The following is a 20,501-nucleotide window of genomic DNA, read 5'->3' on the forward strand; positions in this document are numbered from 1 at the left end:
GCCTGGGCTGTCCCGGCCCCGCTCCGCACGGCCGGACCCGCCCCGCCCGCCAGCCCGGCCCCGGCCCCGGCCCCGGCCCCGGCCCCGTCGCCCATGGAGAGCGCGGCCCGGCGGCGGCCCGGCAGCTGGAGGCAGCGGGGAGGTTCCCCCGGCGGCCCCGCTCGCCCGTAGCCCGGCGGGGCATGCCCAGGATGCCGGCCTGGGGGATCCTGCCCGTCACGCTGCCCGCCTTCACCATCACCGGCATGTGGATCGTGTGAGTGCCGCGGGGTCGCCGCCAGCCCCCCACCCACGGGCATTGGGGCCGGGGCCTGGCCCCGATGCTGCGGGATAACTGAGGGCCGGGGGTTGGAGGATGCTTTAGACTGGGATGCAGCGGCCAGGAGGCTGCAGAGAGCTGCTGTCCCCGCTCATGTTGGGGCACTTCTGGACACTTAGGGGCTTCTACACCCCGCTGAACCACACAGCCGCCCTGCGTGGTCCCCACGTCCCCTGCAGCAGCGCTGGCATGTGCCTCCCTCTCCTTACATCCCTGACACCCTGCGGAATCGCGTGTCCCTGTCCCGGCGTGAGTGCGGCTGGCGCTCAGGTGGCACGGGAAGGGCATCGGGAGCCGTGCCCAGTACTGCAGCACCGGGGCTGGAGTCATACCTGGGCATCCATCCCATGTGGTGGATGGATGGAAGGGCCTTGTGCTAGGAGTAGAGGCTGTCACTTGGGTGAACAGTACTAGTCCAGCCCACTAGTCCCTTTCTCAGGCCTTAACCCTGGTGACCAGGGGATGAAGGACTTTTCTGAAAAGCACCAAGAGGTTCAGTGTAGGTGATAGGACTTCCTGGGGAGTGGGATGGAGTAGATGCACCCCATATGCATTCAGGTTCCTCCAAGAGCTTCCCCGTGAGGTATCACCAGTCCTACTTCACAACAAAGCACTGAATGTTGAACCTGGTGCTAGGAACTTAATGCTCCAAGATTTTTCTTTGGGCACCTTGCAAAGCATGGGTGACCCTGGCGGGCAGATGCCCCTCTGGACCAAAACAGCACAGGCCAAAGTTGCTGCTTGTGGTCCTCGCAGCCTGAGCTACCCTGGAGCGGCCCTTTTGGAGACTTTTGGAAAAGGTTGTGCTGGGAGATGGCTCGGTGAAGAGTCTGCTCCTTGGTGTCTGGGGGTGCTGTTCCTTGGTTTCCCCCACCTGTCCTGCTCTGTGCTTCTGTTCTGGGACCATCCTTTCTGCAGCCCATTGTGCCATGGCCAGGTTGGGAAGGACAGGAGTTTTCATACTGGTGTTGGGGCCTACTTTTAACCTGAGCTGTTCACTGCTGCCAGTGATTTGGACAGCAGGATGCTGCCCACTGCTGTAGGTGCCGGGCAGGAGGGCTTTTTGATGGCTGGGGTGGGGGCCATGTGGCTGAGACCCCTTGGAGTGGAGCAGGATGCATGTCTGAGACACCTTGTTACACTGACTGAGACACAAGGGTGACTCTGCAGTGAAATGCTTGATGGAGCTGATCTGCCCATAATACCCTCCCCACCCAGTGGCTGCTTTTCCAGACCTCCTCTAGCTCCGTCGCTGGCCAGCTGTGGGCTGGGGGAGCACGGCAGAGCCAGCGCTGTTGGGTGGCACCCGGCACAGCTGTAGGCTGGTGCACAGCCCCGATGCCAGGGAGGCTCTGTGACAGGGCACTCCCCAGAGCCTGTGGAGCACAGCAGCACGATGGAGAAGAGGCCCCACAGAAGCAGCTGTGCTGAACTGGAGCAGGAGGTGGCTCTCAGCAGGGATAGGGGTACAAGGCAGGGGAACCTGGTCCCAGCAGCGGGAGTTCTGCGGAGCATGTGCTCGTGCACTTGTTTTTCCTTTTCCTGCTTTGTGAAGCTGGGAGGTGCCACAGGATGATCACTGGCCCCTGGCAGGCAGTAAGGGCTTGTATCCTCTGCTCTGGCAGCTGGTCCCTGGGGCTGCTCTGGGTGTTGGCAGGAAATAGGGAGGCAGGTGGCTGTGGTAACCCTGTTGTCTCTCCTCCAGATATGCCATGGCACTGTCCAACAACCACATCTGTCCTGTCCACAACTGGTAAGACCTGGGGGGAAGCAGGGGCTTTTTGGCACATCTGGGCTTGATTAAACACCTCATAAAGCCAAGTCCTTCCATACCTGTCCAATTTGAAGTATGCCAGGCTATGCCAGACCACTGGGTAGCTGAGGCACTCCCTGCACCATGACTGTGCTGAAGGGGGGTTGGGGATGATGGGAGAGGTGGGAGCATTAAAGGGGCACAGAGCCACCTTCTCCCATAGCAGACATGGAGGTGATGGGGTGCAAATGCCACAGGGCACATGCCTCCTGCCGAGCCGAGGGGCTTTTGGGAGCAGAACAGCTTGGGGACGAGCTGCTGCCAGGGCTGGGCTGCCCTCCCTCCCCTGCCCAGGCTCTCCTGTGCTAATGGCTGCTCTGGTGATCAATCCAGCCTCACTGCAAACCAGGCGGGGAGAAGGAGGCCATTGAAAAAACACAGCATGGAGAAAGTATGAAAATAAGTGGTCAGGGAATTACAGAGGGCCGTGTGTCTCCATGGAAAAGGTTGTGACTTGCTCGCTTGAGGCTAAATCCGGCAGCGCCAGGGGGATGGGATGGTCCTGCAGCACCCGGACACCCCAGGGGCAGAGCTGCCTGCAACACCCCCAGATGGAGAATGAGGCGTGGAAGAGACAAGGGCTGGGAAAAGAAACACTGTTTGGTCTCTTGGCAACTCCTGCAGGGTTTTTGGCTTGTAGCGTGGCCTTAAAAATCTGCCCAGAAAGATCCATGTTAGTTTAATTCTTGCTGGAGTGTTTGAAGAAGTGAAAAAAAAAACCAAAAAACCTGCTGCCATTTCCTGCCTGATGGCTGATTCTGCCCTGGGAAGAATGTGTGTGTGGGGTTGTCTCTGCTGCACAGCCAGCCCTTAATGACGAATAATGCTTCCCGGCCTTGGGCTGCTTGCTTTAAACAAAATAATAATAAAAAAACCCCTCCCAAACCAAACACGGCCCCAAAAGCAGCCTTTGAGGAGGCCGTGGGGCTCCATGCCTCGCCTGGGTTTAGTGGTTGGAAAACAAAGCTACCAGTAAACTGAGGAGACTGAAAAAACACCAGAGCCCAGCCCAGCCCTTTCCATAAAAGACTTTTTTAACCGTGTGCTTGCTGCATAGCCAGAGGTGGTGGATGGGCAGCCTGGGTGAGGGACAGGCTAGCACTGCCCCCCTCAGCTGCCCCCACAGCACTGTCCCCCTCAGTCCCCCCCAGCGTGGGACTTGGGGTGTCAAGGGGCCCTTTGGGGCTGAGAACTTTGCACTCACTGCCTGTGGTGTGAGCAGGGGGTGCCACTAGGCCAGCAGGCAGAGGTGCTGGATGCCTGGGTGATGCTGCTGCAAAGAGACACCCAAAAACCCACTTCCAGTGTGTGCCAGCTCCTGGGAGAGCTGTGAGGGTGAGGGGCATGAGCCCCTGCAGTGGGAATTCGGTCAGGGTTGCAGGCAGCAGCCATGGTACAGGAGGGGCTGATAGGAGCTCGGGGTGCCTGGGCTCACAGGGTCCGTGGATGCAGGAGGTGCTCCCAGGGCACCACGGTGGGTGCAGGCAGTGGAGCCCTGCCCAGCCAGCCGTGCTGGGACTACCCCGGCTGCACTGCTGGTGTGCCTGGCTGCAGGGCACCTGGGGGCTGGCTCTGCTCATGCCTCCCAGCTCCCTCCCTCCCTCCCTCCCAGGTGTGGTGGCACTGCCTGGGGTGTGCCTCTGGCTGTGGGGGCCATTTCCACACAGCTCAGCATTCTAGCCCATTCCCTGCAAACCTGGAGCTGTCAGTGGCTGCATGCCTGGCTTTGCCAGTGCTTCTGTCCCAGGAATATGTCAGGGGGCTGGCAGGTGAGTGCTCCTGCTCCTGTCTGGGTATGGGGCTGCCAGAACACCCTGAGCCCTCACCCTGGCCTGTGCAGTCTCTGCCCTGCCGTGGCCTCTCCCTCACAGCCTCTCTGGGTGAGCAGCAGAGCCAGCAGGAAGGGAACAGGCTGTGGAAACGCAGGTGTGATGCACGTGTTGGGCAGTGGGTCGCTCCCTGGAGGGTGTGGGCACATCCCTGGGTTTGGGCTGCACTCGCTGCAGAGCAACTCGCAGCTCAGCTGCCCTTGCAGGGCCTGAGGGCAGGAGACAGGAGGGTCCTGGGCAGCATCTCGGCTCTCCTAACCTGTCCCTCTGCTGCTGCAGGAGTTACAACCAGTCGTGTGACATGGATGGCCCCAGCTCCTGCTGCACGCTGGATCACATCCCCCTCGTCAGGTGAGCAGCCTCAGGGTGGGAGCACGGGCCGAGCTGCTCTGAGACCCCTCCCGGGCAACCCAGGAGGGTGTCCTGGGGAGGGAGCCAAGCACACACCCCAGTGCCCCCTGTCTGAGGGCTCCGTGGGTCTTCTTTGTCCCCACAGCAAGTGTGGCACCCTGCCTCCTGAGAGCTGCTTCTTCAGCCTCATCTGCAGCCTGGGCTCCTTCATGGGTAAGTGCCTGCTGCCGGGGAAGCAGGGCCAGGGGAGGCTGCCCTGCAGGCACCCCGGCATGGGGCAGCAGTGGGATGAGGGGGGCTGCAGACAGGGGCATGTGACGGGGCCGTGTTTCCCTCTGCAGTCATCCTGGTGGGACTGCTGCGCTACGCCCACCTCCTGGAGCGCCTGGGGCCATCCCTCCTCAACACCCTGGGGCTAGCCACTGGCTGGGTCTGCGCTGCTGGCCTCACCATGGTTGGCAACTTTCAGGTAAGGCACCTCCTCAGGAGTCCCTGGGGTAGGGGGACAGGAGAGGGCCTTGGCTGGAGCAGGGCAATGGCTGGGTAGGGTTTGGGGTGGTTGTTTTGGTCCAGTGACCCATCCATGCAGTCCTTCCCTTCCCCTGAGTCAGTGCTGTGCTTCCCAGGGTGCTGGGAGTCCTCTTTGTGTATTCATCGTTCAAGTCCAGATTAAGCTGCTGGGTTTGGTTTAACCCTTACCTGAGCCCCCTCTGCACTGTCTGTCCTCTCCATGGGCACGTGCAGGGGCAGGGACGTGCTGTTCAGGCTGCTCCTGATCCTGCCCAGGGGATGAAGCCAGGAAGCTGTCGGGGCAGAGCCTGTGCTCACAGGGACCGGAGCGGGCCTGGGCTTGGCAGCCCACGGCAGTGCTCAGCCCCTCCTGCATGCCAGGCACCAGCCTCCTGGCAGCTGCCTGTGGCAGCCAGGCCCTCCTGCTGGAAGGGAGGCTGCTGCCCACACCAGCCTCAGGAGAAGCTTTTCAGGCCCCAGTCCCCCTTGTGCCCCAGCTGTAGTGAGCGGCACTGGGCTGTGACACTCACCAGGGGTGCAGGCGGTCCCTGATATTGCTCAGGGCAGAGGGCAGCCCCTGCCCCTGGGCACAGCAGGGCTGCTGGCCCATGGATAAAAGAAACAGAGCTCTTTGAGATCCCAGCAGTAGATGCTGGATCCAAGTCTGCTCTTCAGCCAGGAGTGAGGCACAGGGTGAGCTGCCTGGACCTGCTCCCGGCACTGTCTGCACCCCTTCCTGGGCAGGAGTCCAACTCCTGGAGCAGAGTCATGCTGTGATAGGCAGTGTCCCAGGGGATTGGCACTGATGGTCTCTTCCCCACAGGTGGATCACGCCAAGGTGCTACACTACATTGGGGCGGGGGTGGCCTTTCCCACCAGCATGCTGTTCCTGCTCCTGCAGTCCATCCTCACCTACCGCATGGCCAAAACCCGAGCGCAGTACTGGACTGGCCACTTACGTAGCATCCTCACCACTGTGGCCTTCTTCACCCTCGTCTTCAGTATCCTGAAGGGTGTGGGAAGAAGATTGGGAATAGGCTGGTGAAAGGTTGTCCTCCTGGTGGGGTATGTACCCCATATTCTCTATCCTTTGGTCTGGCAATGAGGCACGGTGCCAGGAGAGGAGCTGGGCAGGGCACTGGGGGTGGGCAGCTCCCTGCAGGTGTAGGTGGAGGAGCAGCAGTACCAGGGCTGGGCAGGGGCTGAGGAGGGGAAGGGATGCTGGTGGGTGTCTCTAGGGGTGCTGGGATGACCCAAACCAGCCCTGCCCTGGCTGCTGCAGCCCAGCCACCACTGAAGGCTCCAGTCACACACCACCCAGGTCTGGTTAATTGTTGGGTTTTTTTAATGGGACAAAGCTATTTTGAGCCCTTGGCAATGCAAAGTCTATCTGGGTTACCTCTCAGACCGAAGCTGAGTACAAAAGTGCTGTGTGCAGGTGCCAGGTGCATGGCAGCACCTCTGCCAGACAGAGCTGCTGGGCACTGGCCAGCCAACCTGCCCATGGGACAAGGAAGGGCTTGGTAAGCAGGTACTGGGGTCTGCAGACACTTTATCAGGGAGGGAGGACATGGCATCAGGTGGGCTGGAACTCAAAGAATGGTCCCAAGTGTGTGGCTGGGGAGTGAGGAGCATATTTGGGACTGAGGTTAGAATAAATTGGGAAACAAGGTAATGGTTATTGGGCAGGGAGGGGAAAAAGCATGCAGTGTCCATGGATCCCAAAGAGGCAGTCTGGAGTCTGGCTGAGGTGAGCAGCATAAGAGGAGCCTGGGGGTGCTGGCAGGCCTGGCACATATCAGAGGGTCCTGCTCTGTCACCACAGCAGGCAGGCAGGCTGGGAAAGGCAGGACTGCCACAGGGCCATGCCAGCTGTGAGGGACAGGAAGGGCATGTAAGGACAAGGAAGACAGGACTGGTGCCCATCTGCTGTGGCCATCATGCTCTGTAAGCTCCGGGGACTGGCAGTGGGCAAGCGGTGAGCTGTGGTGCGGACAGTGTGGGAAAGGGGCTGGGATCTTTCCTGATGGGATTGGGGGAGTGAGCAGAGGGCTCTACAGTGTACAGGTCGGGTCCCTGCCTCTGCAGCTCTCCCAGATCTTGGTCTCACTTGCAGAAGGCATGGTACTGCTGGAGGCCTCACCTGGAGGGCTGGGGGATGTACATGCCTCCTCCCCACATCCGCAGTAGCTCTTGAAATAGGTTTCCCTGGAGATTTTTGGTGGGGATGAGGGAAGGATAAAGAAATTCTGATAGTGGTAGGATCGTGAGAAGTGGGAGCAGGCCCCCTCTCCAGGGTGGGCCAGCCTGCAGCACAGAAGGACAGGAGGTGCTGCAGGACTGGGATGCAGCAGTCCAAACTGTGTTTCAAAGGCTGAGTTTTACCATCCTTGACTGCATCCTGTGGGAGGATGGGGACCACCAGCCTGGCTTGTGGAAGAGGCAAGGAATGTGGGGAAGTTGATGCATCTGGGAATCTGGCTTGCACTGAGACCTGCAGCCTGAGCTCCTCCTGCCCTGGCCTCTTCATATAATCCCAGCCTCACAACAGTGCCGTGATGAACCAAGGCTGGTTTGAGCATGTGTGCCACCACTTCACCCGTGCCAGGGCCCTCATGGTGCTGGGAGAAGCATGTGGGGGTTTCTCAGTGTTTGGAGTGGTGATGTGTTTCCTGCAGAGGATGGGTACTCACATCCACCCCAGCACGTGGTAACAGTGGCACATGGGCCTCCATGGGGTGGTTGGGGTTCAGCTGTACTTTCCTTGACTGGGATACTCTCAGGTGGGGTGTTCTTCATCCAGGAGAGCTTTGTGCTACAGCATGTGGCTGCCTTGTGTGAGTGGATGTTCATCATTGATGTCCTGGTTTTCTACGGCACATTCACCTTTGAGTTTGGGGCCATCTCCACAGACACCTTTCTGGTCCTGCTGAAAGCCAGCCGGGCCCCCAAAAGTTACAAAGGCGAGAGCAGCCTGTCCAGTACAGCCCACATCCACAGCCACGTGGAGGGCCTGGCTATGGCCTGACCCCCACAGGAGGCAGCCCACGGTGGAGACCCCAAGCTGGGCTTTGACAGTGACTCCCCACCTTGAATATCTCTGAAAACCCCGCTGTTGTGTGTGTGTGTGTCTGTGTGTGTGTGTCTGTGTGTGTGTGTCTGTGTGTGTGTGTGTTTTATGTTTCTGTGTGTACACGTGGGCCTGCGCTGCCTTCCACTCTCGGCAGGAACTGTGTCCAGCACTGCTCTGGCAGCTGCTGCCCCTACAAGAGCTGTCCCCTCCCTGCCCACAGGGTTTGGGGTCACTGCTGTGGTGTGGGGATGCCAACCTGGTGCTATCAGCAGAGCCAGGATCTGCCCCTGAGCTGCTGGGATAACCTGGTCTGAGTCGGGCTGCTGAAGGCAATCATGCAGAGGCTTCCTGCTGCAAGGGATGTGGGGGAATGGGGATGGGGGGGGAACCCTCCCCTCACCACACAAGCCTGGTGTGCTGGAAGGGGACAAGATCGCTCTTTCCTCCTCGACAGGGGTATGGTTCAGCTGAGCAAGCCTTCTAGCTGGCTACTGTGACTGTCAGAGGAGCCAAAACCACTGGGGTGCCCTTTCCCTTCCTTGGGAAGTGACTGCACTGCCAGTCTCCCTGCAAACCCCAGTCAGGATGGCAGCAGGGTGTCTCTCCCTGCCTGCCCTCCCAGGTGTCTCACTCTGCTGCAGGATGACACCAGCAGTCCCAGCTGGACTGTGCTGACCCCCCCACACCAGGGCTCTCACTGCTCAGGGCCTTCTGTGCCATCAGTCAATGACTTTCCCCACATTTTTTCAGCTTTGAGAATTGTTGAGGCAGGTTTCACCTCCCTGGTCACAGCATTCCTCTGCTTCCAGCTTGTTTGGGAAATGAGTCTCCAAATTTCCCTTCATACGGGGGATGTCCTGCAGGCACTGTGCCTGCAGAGCAGTGGACTTCTGCTCTGTGCCACTACCAGCCGCAGCTGTCCCAGGGAGAGCAGCCATGGAAAGGGGAAGCGCTTCTGTAGGAACAGAGGAAGCGTGTGCCCCATTCTTCTGGGACTCCCACATCCGTCCTCTGGTGCCTTGGCCAGTGCCTGCCTGGTGGGAGCCCATCCTGCTCAGCTGCAGCATCCTTGGGCTGACGTGCTGCCTGGGGTGTTCTGGGCAGGGAGTTGGGGTGTTGAGGGGTATGAGTGCTGTGTGTGCATGTGTGTGTATGTATAGATCTACAAATATATATATATATATATATATACATATATATATATGTATGTATATAAAATCCCCTTGTCCCTGGAGAGGGGCATTTACTGCTGCTGCTGCTGCTGCTGTGCGCATTGATCAAGTTGGGCTTTCCTATTTGCCCACCTTTTCCAAACCGGCCTGTAAAATCACCAGTATACGTAGTTCAAAGAGGAGCCTTTCTGACTTTTGTATCTAATATATTTTTTAAAAAGTATATATAAAGACAACAGTGAATTTACAATAATAAAAGTGAAAATCAGCCATGGGTGAGGCAGATGGTCCTTCCCCGATGGAGTAGCAGCTGGCTTTGGGAATGGGGTGAAGGGTCCTGTGTCCACCCCGGAGGAGAGCCATGAGCCCGGGGCTCGGTTCCCTGACCCGAGTGCCAGCCAGGTGGCGGATAGGCGATGTCGCCGGCGTGCAGCAGCCTGGAGATGCCCATCCTTTCGGGGGTCCCCCGGCCCGCCCTCCCGCTGTCTCCGCCGGGCGGAGCCGGGTCCGGGAAGTCCCGGGAGGCGGAGTCGGGTCGGGACTTTCCCGGTACCGCGGCCGGGGCGCGGCGGCTGGCCTGAAGCTGGGGTGAAGGTAAGCGGCCGGGCCGGGCTGGGGGTGCCGGGGGGACACGCCCGAGCGGCGGCGGGCAGGGCTGCCCGCGGCAGCGGGAGAACGCTAACCAGGGAAAGGGAGTTGAGCGATCCAGAGGTTTAAAGTTGCTGTGCTTGGGCTGCCCGTCCCAGCGGAAGGGTCATGGGCTCTCTCTCGCTCCAGCAGCTACGCCGGTCCCTGGTTGCCTCTGGGCCGGCCATGCGGCCAGCTGGGGTAGGGGATGGTGGGAAGATCCAGGTTGGAGAGACAGTTGCTCTCTTGGAGGGGAGAGGAGACACCAAGTCCCAGCGCTGCCACTTACACATTTCTCCCTGCCGGTGGGGAAGTTCCTTATCTTTTATGTTGCCAGTGGGTCCTGCCCCATCCTGCAGCTCTCCCTCTCGCGTCCTGTGCCCTGCCTGCGCTGGAGCAGGGCTGGCTTGCTGCCCGCTCCGAGAGGAGTCACATCCGTGCCCGCAGGCTCGACGAACTCTAGCCCAAATGGAGCCGTGGGCACCAAGGCGGTAGCGGTACTGCGGGAACAGTGGAACGAGAGAGACAGCAAATGCCGGGCTGACGCTGGGAGGGGTTCTCTGAAGGCATACAGCCAGATTAATGGTTCATAACAGCAGAGGAGCTGATTTACAGGCCCTTAGAGGAGAAAAGCAGAAGATCAGTGGGTGGTTGGGGTTTGCCAAAACCAACTTGATAGCCACGATGGGAATAAAGGCATTTTATGCAGAGATATACAAATGGCTTCAGTGCTCAAAGGCAGGCTGTTAGGAGAGGAAGGCTTAGGAAGCTTTCAGGGAGAGGATTTCTCTCTGCCATACTTGCTGGTCAAGGACTTCGTTTCCAGGAAGGGTCTCAGAGCAAAATCACTGTGATATGAGAGAGACTCAGCAGCCTCTTGCCAGTAGCTGTTGGGACTCCAGGGATGGAGCAGAGCACAGGATTTGTGCAGAAAGCAAGGCCAAGTATTTAGGGCCATTGTTTGCAGGTGTTAGCAGACCCCAGGGAAATCAAAATGTGAAGGGAAGAATGTATCAGAGGAGCAGCCAGCTGAGTGGCTGGAACATAGCTGTACACTAGCGCAGTTCAGAGCAGGGCTGCACTCGTGCTGCCTCCTGCGTTTCTGGAGCACCCTTTCCCATGGCTGCTAAACACTCCTGCCTCAGGCTGACGTATGTTTCCCTCCTGCCTGCAGGGCATCAGCTCTGCAAGTCAGCCGACTGTCATGGGAGGAAAGAAAATAGCACCTGAATTACTAGGTCACGTTTAAGGAGCTGCAGGCATGGAAGAATGGCTTTAGCTCACACTACTTGCCAAATGCTGGCCCTTAATTGAAGCAGTCTGGCTGGCACAGGGAGGCTGTGCTATCTGGCAAGGGTGCTGTGGCAGTGCTGCACTCCAGACAGGGAGCTGGTGCTGCTCTGGGCAGTGCCTTGCAGCTTCTTCTGCTGCTGCTCTTTCCCCCCATTCACAGCAATGCCCAGAGAATCCTTCCTGAACCTTAGGAATGTGTGAAGATGGGGAGGAATTAGCCGAGCTAATGAGGTGTGCACTTCAAGCCCGTGATCCAGGGCGGATGTGTTGGGTATGCTACTGCTGGAGGAAGGAGAGATGCATTCCCTTCTGGGATGTGTGGGGGATAAAAGTGTGTGCTACACTCCTAGGGGAAACCCCAAGGCAGGGGGCCAGAGAGGTGTGCTGCTTGGCACAGGAGGCAGGACTTCACCTTGAGAGCAGGTCTGAGGTTGCCTGAGGTTGCTTTTCCAGGAACAAGGAAGGTGGTGACACCATCTCTGCTCAGCAAGCAAGGTGGGCTTCCTGCAGCACACACTGCACAAGTGTGCAGGGATATGGCTGGCAACCTCCAGAGAGCCAGAGCTGTGTGGGATGGGGAGACACAGGCATGACACCGTGACATTCTTTAGTCATGCTGTTTGCTGCAGCAAGTGGAAGTGTCCCAGGCTGCTGCGTGAGTGTGAGTGAGCTGTGAAAATCCCTCAAGAGGGAATGGAGCTGATGCCATTGGAGAAGAGGACTTGTGCTATTCAAGGGGCACAGTCCATTGTTATCCAGCAGCTTCAGGCCTGGGCTCCTCCACCACACTCAGTGGGTAGGGTAGGTGACTTTCCCAGCACACTGAGGAAAGTTGGTTGTCCCTTTGTTCACCTCTCTGGAAGATCTGTGCCAGCAGATGGGGTGGCTGACTGGTGGTGGCAGGCTGAAGCTGTCCAGGTGGGATGATCGGTGGGATCCTGACAGCAGGGTAGTCTGTGCTGTTCTCACAGACCAGCGGGGGGTTGTGTCCATGTTCCTAGGCCTTTGAAAGCCCCTGCAGAATGGCAGGAGGAAGGTCCCCACCTCATTTTGCAGTGCTGGATCTCCACCTTCCTTGCACCCTCCCCTGCACTTGCAGGTCCCACAGACCCCACATCCCGGGCTGTACAGCTGCCTGGGATGCATCTCCGTGCTTAGGTGGCAGGCCAAGCGGGAAAAACCTTGGGCTTGGGGTCACAGGACAACCCCTTTGGAAGACTTGAGTGGCTGAAAAATCTTGAAAAGGCTCTGTTCAGCTTCTGAAGAATATGAGTCACGCACGGATTGAACAATCCCCTTCCTTCCCCTCTTCTCCCACACACCCAAAATCCCCTGAGTGGGACCTGCAGCAACCACTGATTCAGAAATTCATGGTATGAGGGCATCGTGGAGTCAGATACGGGATTTTTTTTTCTTTTCATTGGTTAGTGAGAAGAAATGCGGAGCGTGCCCGTAGGCTGTCCTCTGATCCTGCCCCTTTGCTAGAAGTCACCGGCGGTTTTCTGAGGTCGGGCAGACCTTGGTCCCAGCGGAACTCCTGTCTGTGGTACTGCAGTCCCTGTGGCCATGCTGGGGCTGGACGGGTTGCTGAGACCAGCCTCTTCCTCCCCGGTGAGTAGGAGGGTGTGAGTGTTGTGAGCGGCAGGGAAGGGCCCCTGCTGCTGTCAGTGCCTTGCTGGGGTCGGCAGGAAGCGGCCAGTGCCAAGTGCTGGGGCGGTGGGAGATGCTCCCACAGGGAGCTCCGGGACTGCCGCTTCCACTTTGAAGCCGGTGGGAAGGAGGCAATGGGAACACGGATAGCGGATGCCTCTCTCAGGCCACCTTCGGGGGAAGGATGCAGGGACTGCTGTGTAAGCTGAAACTGGGGAAAGCACCTCTTTGGGTGCCTGTCAAGGGGCTGCAGACCCTGCTTCGGTCTGCGGAGTCCTGGAGAGAGTCCCCTGTTCATGGGGGAGCCACCGTCCAGGGCTTGGGGACGGCACTTTTGGGGCGACTCCTGTTTGAGTCCATAGGGGCTTGGAGACGACATCCCGGTGCGGGAGACACATCCCTGTGCAGGATAGGATGGTGTGGGGTAGGGAGCCTGGGGCACCCAGGGGCTGCTGCGGGGCTTTCTGGCGCGGGCGGGTGGTTCCGGCCGTGCTGCACTGCAGGTCTTGCTGGAGAAGGGCTGATGGCAGCGCAGCGGGGACTGGCACCCGTAGCGGGACAGGCGGCCGGGAACGGAGGGGGGAAAATCCCTCCCTACTCCCGGGGGGAAAATACGGCACATCTGACGCCCCGGAGCTGCCAGGCAGCGCCCGGGCGAGAACGGCCTGGGGAGACGGGCGGGAGTGCTCCGGGATTTCCAGCCCGCCCGGGGCTCCGGGTCCAAAATTCCCAGGCGAGGAGGGGACAGCCCGTCCCATTGTCCCGGGCGGGCGCAGCAGCAGCCGGGCCGAGCAGAGCCCCGCTCCGAGCCGGGCCGGGCCGAGCCTGGCTTCCCGCGTCCCGTGCCCCGTGTCCCCTGTCCCGTGCCCCGGGCCCGGTCGGGCCGTGCCCCGGCGGGGCGGGGCGGGCCGGTGACGCGCGGTCCCGTCATTTCCCGGCTCGGCGGGGTTTCTAGGGACTTTCCGGAGCGGCGGTGCCTTCCTGCAGCCCCGCTCCCCGCTCAACCCGCCCCTGTCCCCGCAGGCCGGCGGCCGGCCCCGCGCCGACATGGACGAGCAGTTCCAACCCGTGAGTGCGGCACGGATCGGATCGGATCGGCCCCGGGGGCTGTCGCTGCCTGGCCCCGGCCCCGGAGCTGGGCAGGGGACAGTGCCCGACCCCACGGGTGGGGTGGGAGGTGGGGATCTGTGCCTGCTTCCGTGGTAGGAGGTGGGAGGGTCTGTGTCAACCCCCAGGGTGGGCACTGAAGGGTCTGCATCTGCCTACCTCTCTTCCCGGGGAGGGACAGGGATCTGTGCCTGCTCCGATGGGGTTCTGTGCCAGACTGCCATCACCCACCCAAGGCAGTGTGGGGATTCCAGCCCCAACACACTCTTCACACTCATCTTCCCTCTCACCATCTAGTGCCTGGATGGGATTGATTATGATGACTTCAGTTTTGGCTCCCACATGATGGAGCAGAAGGAGCCCCTGATGGAGACAGGTGAGGACCCCTCTGGCTGTACCCTTCCAGGGGTTCCCAGTTGCAGTGGAGTTTCCCAGCAGGTTGACTCACACCTCTTAGTTCCCAGAAGCACCACAGGTTTTGTCCTTACTGGTCCCACAGTGGGCTAGCTGGGAATCCCTGCCCCGTGCCACCAGCATGGGGCTTGTTCCATCTGGCCCTGCTGCTCAGCCTTTTAAGAACTGCCAGGTTGGGCTGTGACCTCCTGGGTGTCCCTGTTCCCCAAGTGATAGAGCATCTTCTGGCCCTCCCCTCCTCTTCCTGCTACTCTGATTGCTGTTCCCAGCTGGCCTGTGACAGCACAGGGTTTGGGGGCTCTGAGGACCCCCATGGGACAGACAGGGATCATATCACCTTCCATACTGTCCCTTTATCTCCAGCATCCATAGTGAGAACATGCACTTTGGTTATCCCATGTTTCTCATTGGTACCTCTCTTTTCTGTCCTCCAGTGGAAGGTCCCTACCTTGTCATTATTGAGCAGCCAAAGCAGGTAAGGACACCGCCTGGGCAAAGACAGGTGTAACTGTCACCTGCTGCTCTTGTGGCACCAGCCTTTGGCCACTCTTGGCTGACGCGCTCTTTGTCTCCACAGCGGGGTTTCCGATTTCGGTACGGCTGCGAGGGCCCTTCCCATGGGGGGCTGCCGGGAGCATCCAGTGAGAAGGGGCGCAAGACCTATCCCACTGTCAAGGTGAGCACTGCCATGGGAAGGGGATGGAGCAGTGTCTTCAGCCAGTGGTGCATGAGCATCAGGAGGGAGCCTTGAAGGAAGGAGGGGAAATTTATAATAAACTCTTGTGTGTCTCCTGGTGCTGGAGGGACGGGAGGGCTGCAGCAGGAGGGAGGGGTGGTGGCCATGGGGAGGGATAGCAGGGATTTGTAGAGAATCCTTCAGACTCCTGGATTACTGTACCTGACTGCCATCTCCTTCTTCCCTGCAGATCTGTAACTACACAGGGATGGCCCGGATCGAGGTAGACCTGGTGACACACAGTGACCCTCCCCGTGTGCACGCCCACAGCCTGGTGGGCAAGCAGTGCAACGAGGCTGGCAACTGTGTCACGATCGTGGGACCGAAGGACATGACCGCTCAGTACGTGCAAGGAGGACCCAGGGTGGCCTCTTGCCTCTGTGAGGTGGCTGTGGGTGCTGCCTGCAGCTTATGAAATGGGGAGAAGATAGGGGTTAGTATACCCTGGAGCTGGGTTTGCTGGATGCGGTCAGGCGTGTGTTTAGACAAGTTCATTGTTACAGCTCTGTCCCCTGAGCATTTTGCCTGTCTCTGGGTTTTGATACATGCAGCTTATTTTGAGCTTCTGTCCTTGAGGTTGCAGCTCCCCAGTTTTGCAGATGACTTTTGAAGTCAACCTGAGTCACAGGGTTATTCTGCAACTGCTGCAGTTGCTCTTATATATCCATCCCTGGCTCAGCTCAGTACCATTTGCATCCCTCTCACCTTCAGTCCTCCTGGTCTTGTCTTGGACAGCCCTTTGGACTTGTCACCTGTGGGAGCCCAGAGTTTCTGGGACTCCTTTCCTCTCCTATGTGGTTGCTCCTCTTTTGCCGCACACACACCGATTCCCTGCTGCCTGAGTGGCACCACTCTTTGCTCAGGTCCTTCCCCGCTGCAGGAGTATGTGCTCCTTTGGGCTTGCTGCTCCTGGCCTTAATGCTCCCAGATCCCAGCAGGTTCTCTCTTCTCCAGGTTCAGCAACCTGGGTGTGCTCCATGTCACCAAGAAGAATATGATGGAGATCATGAAGGAAAAGCTGAAGCAGCAGAAGATGCGCAACAGGAACCATCTGCTGACAGGTGAGGGCAGCCTGGGGACTCGATGGGCCTCGGCACCATGGGGTGACAGCTGGGGGCTGGGATTAGTTTGGGGCTGGGCTGGGCAGGAAGGGGACCTGGAGCACTGTCCCCCCATACAGCCTGGTGGTTTGTCCCTCTGCCCTGGCAGAAGTGGAGCTGCGTGAGATCGAGCTGGAGGCGAAGGAGCTGAAGAAGGTGATGGACCTGAGCATTGTGCGGTTGCGCTTCACTGCCTACCTCCGTGACAGCAGTGGGAACTTCACGCTGGCCCTCCAACCTGTCATCTCAGATCCCATCCATGACAGCAGTGAGTGTGGGGCCAGTCCAGGAAAGGGAGGGGGTAAGGACTTCTGTGCAGTGATTCCCAATACCTCTTGCTCTGCAGAGTCCCCTGGAGCTTCCAACCTGAAGATCTCACGGATGGATAAGACAGCAGGCTCCGTGCGGGGAGGAGACGAAGTCTACTTACTGTGTGACAAAGTTCAGAAAGGTAAGAGCCATTGTCTCCAGACAAAACCTTCTGGAGGCAGGAGAGGTCCGGGGCCCATGGGTGGTCAGGGGTCTGTGTCCTTGGAGCCTCTCTGGGGCAAGGGGACAGGTGGTGCCAGTGCCACTTCTCTCCCCAGATGACATTGAGGTGCGTTTCTATGAGGATGATGAGAATGGCTGGCAGGCCTTCGGAGACTTTTCTCCTACAGATGTGCACAAGCAGGTACAGGGGAGGTGGGGAGTGTCCTGCTCTGCTTCAAGGCAGATGAACGTCCTGTGGGGTGAGGTAGCCCCATCCCCAACTCCAGGGATGAGCAGAACCTCATTTCCATCATGTCCTGCCTACAGTATGCCATTGTCTTCCGCACACCCCCCTACCACAAGCCCAAGATCGACCGTCCTGTCACCGTCTTCCTGCAGCTGAAGCGGAAGCGGGGAGGGGATGTGAGTGACTCCAAGCAGTTCACCTACTACCCAGTGGTGGAAGGTGAGCACCACCCAGGCAGACTGGCATGTCCCCTGCTGCTGGGGCTGCCTCTCACCCTGCTGCTCTCTCTCCCCACAGATAAGGAAGAAGTGGAAAGGAAACGCAAGAAAGTCCTGCCTCAGTTTCCTCAGCACTTTGGTGGTGGCTCACACATGGGGGGGGCCGGTGGGGGGGCCGGGGGCTTTGGCTCTGGAGGAGGTGAGTGGTGATGCCTCTTCCCCCTCCTCTCTCAGGTGACTGAGGTCTGGCCCTGGGGGCTCCCTTCTGCTCACCCATCCACCGCCTTGCCCTGCAGGTGGGAACCTCAGCTTCCCATACTCCCCTGGGCTGACCTACAACAGCATCTACTCATCTGGCCCCCACCCAGTGGGGAGCTACCAGGGGGGTGTGCAGATGAAGGGCCCCGAGGCAGAGGGGCCTGGGAGCGACAGGCAGGCACCTGCAGAAGAGAGCACATACTGCAAGGAGCTGCAGAAGCACGGTAGGAGGGGCTTGAGGGAGGGCTGGGGCACATAGCTCAGGAGAGGAGGCGTGGACTGGGGACCTTTTCAGGTTGTGTGCTGCTCCCCACACCTGGTGGATGCGGCTGCTGCTCCTGGAGGTGACATCCTGCTTTGCCCCCCAGCCCAGCTGTGCCAGCTGTGGATGCTGGCGCTAGCCCGTCGCAATGCCCATGCCCTGCTCGACTACTCGGTCACCGCTGACCCCCGCATGCTGCTGGCAGTCCAGAGGCACCTAGCCGCGTCACAGGACGAGAACGGAGACACGTGAGAACACGAGGGGTTTGAAGGGAGGGCATGGGGGTCTTGTGCCATTATGAGGGCTCTGAGGACAGCAGGGAGTACCTGGAGAAGCATGGAGCTGAGCTAGGGGCCATCTCACTCTCTCTACAGGCCTTTGCACCTCGCTATTATCCATGAACAGACAGCGGTGATCAAGCAGCTGATTGACATCATTGTTAGCATCCCCAGCCAGCAGATCATCAACATCTCCAATAATCTGCAACAGGTACAGGTTTTTCAGAGCAGCCAGTTCTTCCCTCCCTGGGAGTAGTTCCTGACTCCCGTTTTCCAACCCTGGGGGCTCCTGTCCCTGCTCCTGTTGAGGGGAGGCTGCACATCTGAACAAGCTGCAGCTACTGGAGAGAATGGTGGTGCAGGACTTGGTTCTTGTGCACGCTGCTGAGGATGTGCTGCTGTCCTGCAGACGCCACTGCATCTGGCAGTCATCACCAAGCAGCCCCAAGTGGTCCAGCTCCTGCTGCAAGCCCGCGCTGACCCAACCTTGCTGGACCGCTATGGCAATTCCCTGCTGCACCTGGCACTCCAGGCTGGCGATGAAGAGATGCTGAGGACACTGCTGGCTCACCTGGGCTCAGCTACTCCTTATCTGCTCCGCCTGCCCAATTTCCATGGTGAGTGTGGTTCAGGGATGATGGGCAGGACCGCAGTGGTGCCATCATGGGCTTGGCCAGAAGGCTGCTGAGCCTATCCCCATCTTTCAGGCCTCCTGCCTGTGCATTTGGCTGTGAAGGCAAAGAGTTTGGCTTGCCTGGACCTGCTGGTCAGGACAGGAGCAGATGTGAATGCAGTGGAGAGGCAAAGTGGGAGGACCCCACTGCACCTGGCTGTGGAGATGGAGAACCTGAACATGGCCACCCACCTGGTGAAGAAGGTATGGAGTGGCTGGTGTAGTGGTGGCTGTAGGACAGGGATGGGGTGCAGCGTCCTACAGGCTCCTGGCAGAAGTGGGGGCTCCCCTGAGGCCTTGGCGTGACAGGGTGTAGGAGGAGCAGTGCCCAGGCAGTCCATCCTCATGGCCTCACACCTTTCTTAGCTGGGAGCAGACATCAACAGCCGGACTTTTGCTGGGAACACCCCCCTGCACTTGGCTGCTGGCCTGGGCTCCCCCACCCTCACCAAACTCCTCCTTAAAGCTGGTAAGGCACTGCCCTTCCTCCTTCCCTCCCCATATCTCTGGCTTCCTGTGCTAGGTGGTGCCAGGCACAAGGTCAGATCCGTGGACTGGGCTCATGCCACCCTTTCCTGACAGGGGCAGATGTTTTGTGTGAGAACGACGAGCCCATGAGCCTATCCTCGTCAGAGGCCAGTAGTGACACAGACACTGACCCTGAGGAGCAGGAGCTGGCCATGGATCTGGGGGAGCCAGCCCTGCCTGCAGAGCACAGCACCACCTCCAAGCTCTCCACGCAGGGACAGTGGCAGGCAGGGCAGAGGCAGCGCCGCTGCCACACATCCCTGGACCTGACTCGGAGCCAGAAGGTGTGTGGTGCACTGGGACAAACTCGTGTGTGTTTCTTTTGGGAATGTTTCTGCACAGGCCATGGCATGGATGGGGCAGTCTCTTCTCCTGGAGGTGCTCCTGTGAGGATGCCTGTGCTCCTCTGTGTCCTGCAGAGATCCAAAGTGTGAGGAGGGAGTGGGGGATCTGGGCAGTGCTTTGGAAGATTGACACCCATGTCTGTCTGCAGGTGCGGGAGATCCTGCTGCAGGCTTCCCAGCAGGGGCCCGAGGCAAAACTGCCTACTGCCCCCCAGCCAGGTGAGCATCCCCTTCCCCCCGCCCCCAACTCAAAAGCACCACACCTAGGCAGGGTAAAACCCTCCTGACAACAAGGAGGGCAGCCTGTGATGGGGGCACCTTTTCCACACAGGGAAGGTCCTGTCACTGGACAGTGAGGCACTGCAGGGGCTGGAGCAGCTGCTGAACCAGGACTGCAGTGGGTCAGACTGGATCGAGCTGGCCAAGCGCCTGGGGCTGTGCAGCCTCGTGGAGACCTACAAGGACACGCCCTCGCCCAGTGCCAGCCTCCTGCGCAGTTACGAGGTCAGTGCCTGGTTGGGGTGCCTTGCCCCCCCTGCCTGTCCGGCCATCAGCCCTACTCAGTGCCCTCTCTCCACAGCTGGCAGGTGGCAGCCTGGGGGGACTGCTGGAGGCACTGGACTCTATGGGGCTCCACAATGCCGTGAGGATGCTCCACAAAACCGAGGCACTGGAGAAGCTGCAAACCACAGGTATAGAGTGAGGGCTGGGGCTGGTGGGCAGGGAGTGTCTCTGCTGCCTCCCTGTTGCCCCATCACTAAGAGCAGCCGGGGATTGCTTTGCAGAGCTGAAGGAAGACAGTGCCTACGGCAGTGAGTCGGTGGAGGAGGGGCAGGCGCCTACATTAGCCCTGAAGCCAGGGGGTGAGCTGCCCCCCAGCCAGCAGCCACAGGTGCACTGAGGAGCCAGCCAGCAGCCCCTGTGACCGCATAGGGAGCTGCACTACCCTGTGCCTTGCCCACGCAAGTGCCTTCTGGACTTGGGGTCTGGCTGCCTGGACTCAGGGGGATGGGATGCAGCTGGCTCCTGCCCGTCTCTGCTCTTATTTAATGATCCCTCTTCTGAATAAAAGGACACAGGTTCCATTAGTCTTTGCCCTTCCTCTCTCCAGCCCCAGCCGTGAGCTGGGCACTAATCCCCCTGAACCCTGCCTGGATCTGGAAGTCTGGCAGCAAGGAGACAGCTGCCAGCCTCTCCTCAGCATCCCTCAGTGCCAGGGCTGTCCCCA

General features: G+C 59.4%; 2 protein-coding genes across 4 annotated transcripts; both read left to right on the forward strand.

Moving 5' to 3' along the window:
• The first annotated feature begins 134 nt into the window (after positions 1-134).
• TMEM150A (transmembrane protein 150A) lies at positions 135-9,293 on the forward strand. 2 transcript variants are annotated; one of them, XM_005520829.3, is made up of 7 exons: positions 135-256; positions 2,025-2,072; positions 4,241-4,312; positions 4,458-4,525; positions 4,654-4,781; positions 5,646-5,823; positions 7,606-9,293. In XM_005520829.3, exons 1-7 carry the CDS (start codon positions 183-185, stop codon positions 7,848-7,850), a joined length of 813 nt encoding a protein of 270 aa, XP_005520886.2. In that variant the 5' UTR covers positions 135-182; the 3' UTR covers positions 7,851-9,293. The 2 variants fall into 2 exon arrangements, with proteins under 2 accessions (XP_005520886.2, XP_087915856.1); XM_088059730.1 differs by lacking the exon at positions 7,606-9,293 and adding an exon at positions 7,233-7,596.
• A 300-nt stretch (positions 9,294-9,593) lies between these two features.
• Positions 9,594-20,361, forward strand: NFKB2 (nuclear factor kappa B subunit 2). 2 transcript variants are annotated; one of them, XM_005520544.3, is made up of 24 exons: positions 9,594-9,661; positions 12,416-12,598; positions 13,661-13,705; positions 14,042-14,120; positions 14,593-14,633; positions 14,736-14,834; positions 15,085-15,236; positions 15,849-15,955; positions 16,104-16,262; positions 16,341-16,445; positions 16,582-16,667; positions 16,793-16,931; positions 17,010-17,129; positions 17,227-17,412; positions 17,557-17,698; positions 17,825-17,939; positions 18,138-18,345; positions 18,436-18,605; positions 18,768-18,870; positions 18,984-19,213; positions 19,423-19,492; positions 19,605-19,777; positions 19,854-19,965; positions 20,059-20,361. In XM_005520544.3, exons 2-24 carry the CDS (start codon positions 12,554-12,556, stop codon positions 20,172-20,174), a joined length of 2,802 nt encoding a protein of 933 aa, XP_005520601.2. In that variant the 5' UTR covers positions 9,594-9,661; positions 12,416-12,553; the 3' UTR covers positions 20,175-20,361. The 2 variants fall into 2 exon arrangements, with proteins under 2 accessions (XP_005520601.2, XP_014105840.1); XM_014250365.2 differs by lacking the exon at positions 13,661-13,705.
• Positions 20,362-20,501: the final 140 nt, after the last annotated feature.

This window comes from Pseudopodoces humilis, chromosome 9 (assembly GCF_049639895.1).
Source record: "Pseudopodoces humilis isolate 2021_Gansu_Grassland_sample_001 chromosome 9, ASM4963989v1, whole genome shotgun sequence".
NCBI lineage: Eukaryota > Metazoa > Chordata > Aves > Passeriformes > Paridae > Pseudopodoces > Pseudopodoces humilis.

Excerpts from the sequence above, each read along its gene's own strand:
- TMEM150A (XM_005520829.3), top strand. The coding sequence starts at position 183 with ATGCCCAGGATGCCGGCCTGGGGGATCCTGCCCGTCACGCTGCCCGCC. Across the intron at positions 2,073-4,240 it reads ATCTGTCCTGTCCACAACTG|GAGTTACAACCAGTCGTGTG; the intron begins GTAAGACCTGGG and ends CTGCTGCTGCAG. Across the intron at positions 5,824-7,605 it reads CTTCTTCACCCTCGTCTTCA|GTGGGGTGTTCTTCATCCAG; the intron begins GTATCCTGAAGG and ends GGATACTCTCAG.
- NFKB2 (XM_005520544.3), top strand. The coding sequence starts at position 12,554 with ATGCTGGGGCTGGACGGGTTGCTGAGACCAGCCTCTTCCTCCCCG. Across the intron at positions 16,446-16,581 it reads GTGTGACAAAGTTCAGAAAG|ATGACATTGAGGTGCGTTTC; the intron begins GTAAGAGCCATT and ends TTCTCTCCCCAG. Across the intron at positions 18,346-18,435 it reads CCGCCTGCCCAATTTCCATG|GCCTCCTGCCTGTGCATTTG; the intron begins GTGAGTGTGGTT and ends CCCATCTTTCAG.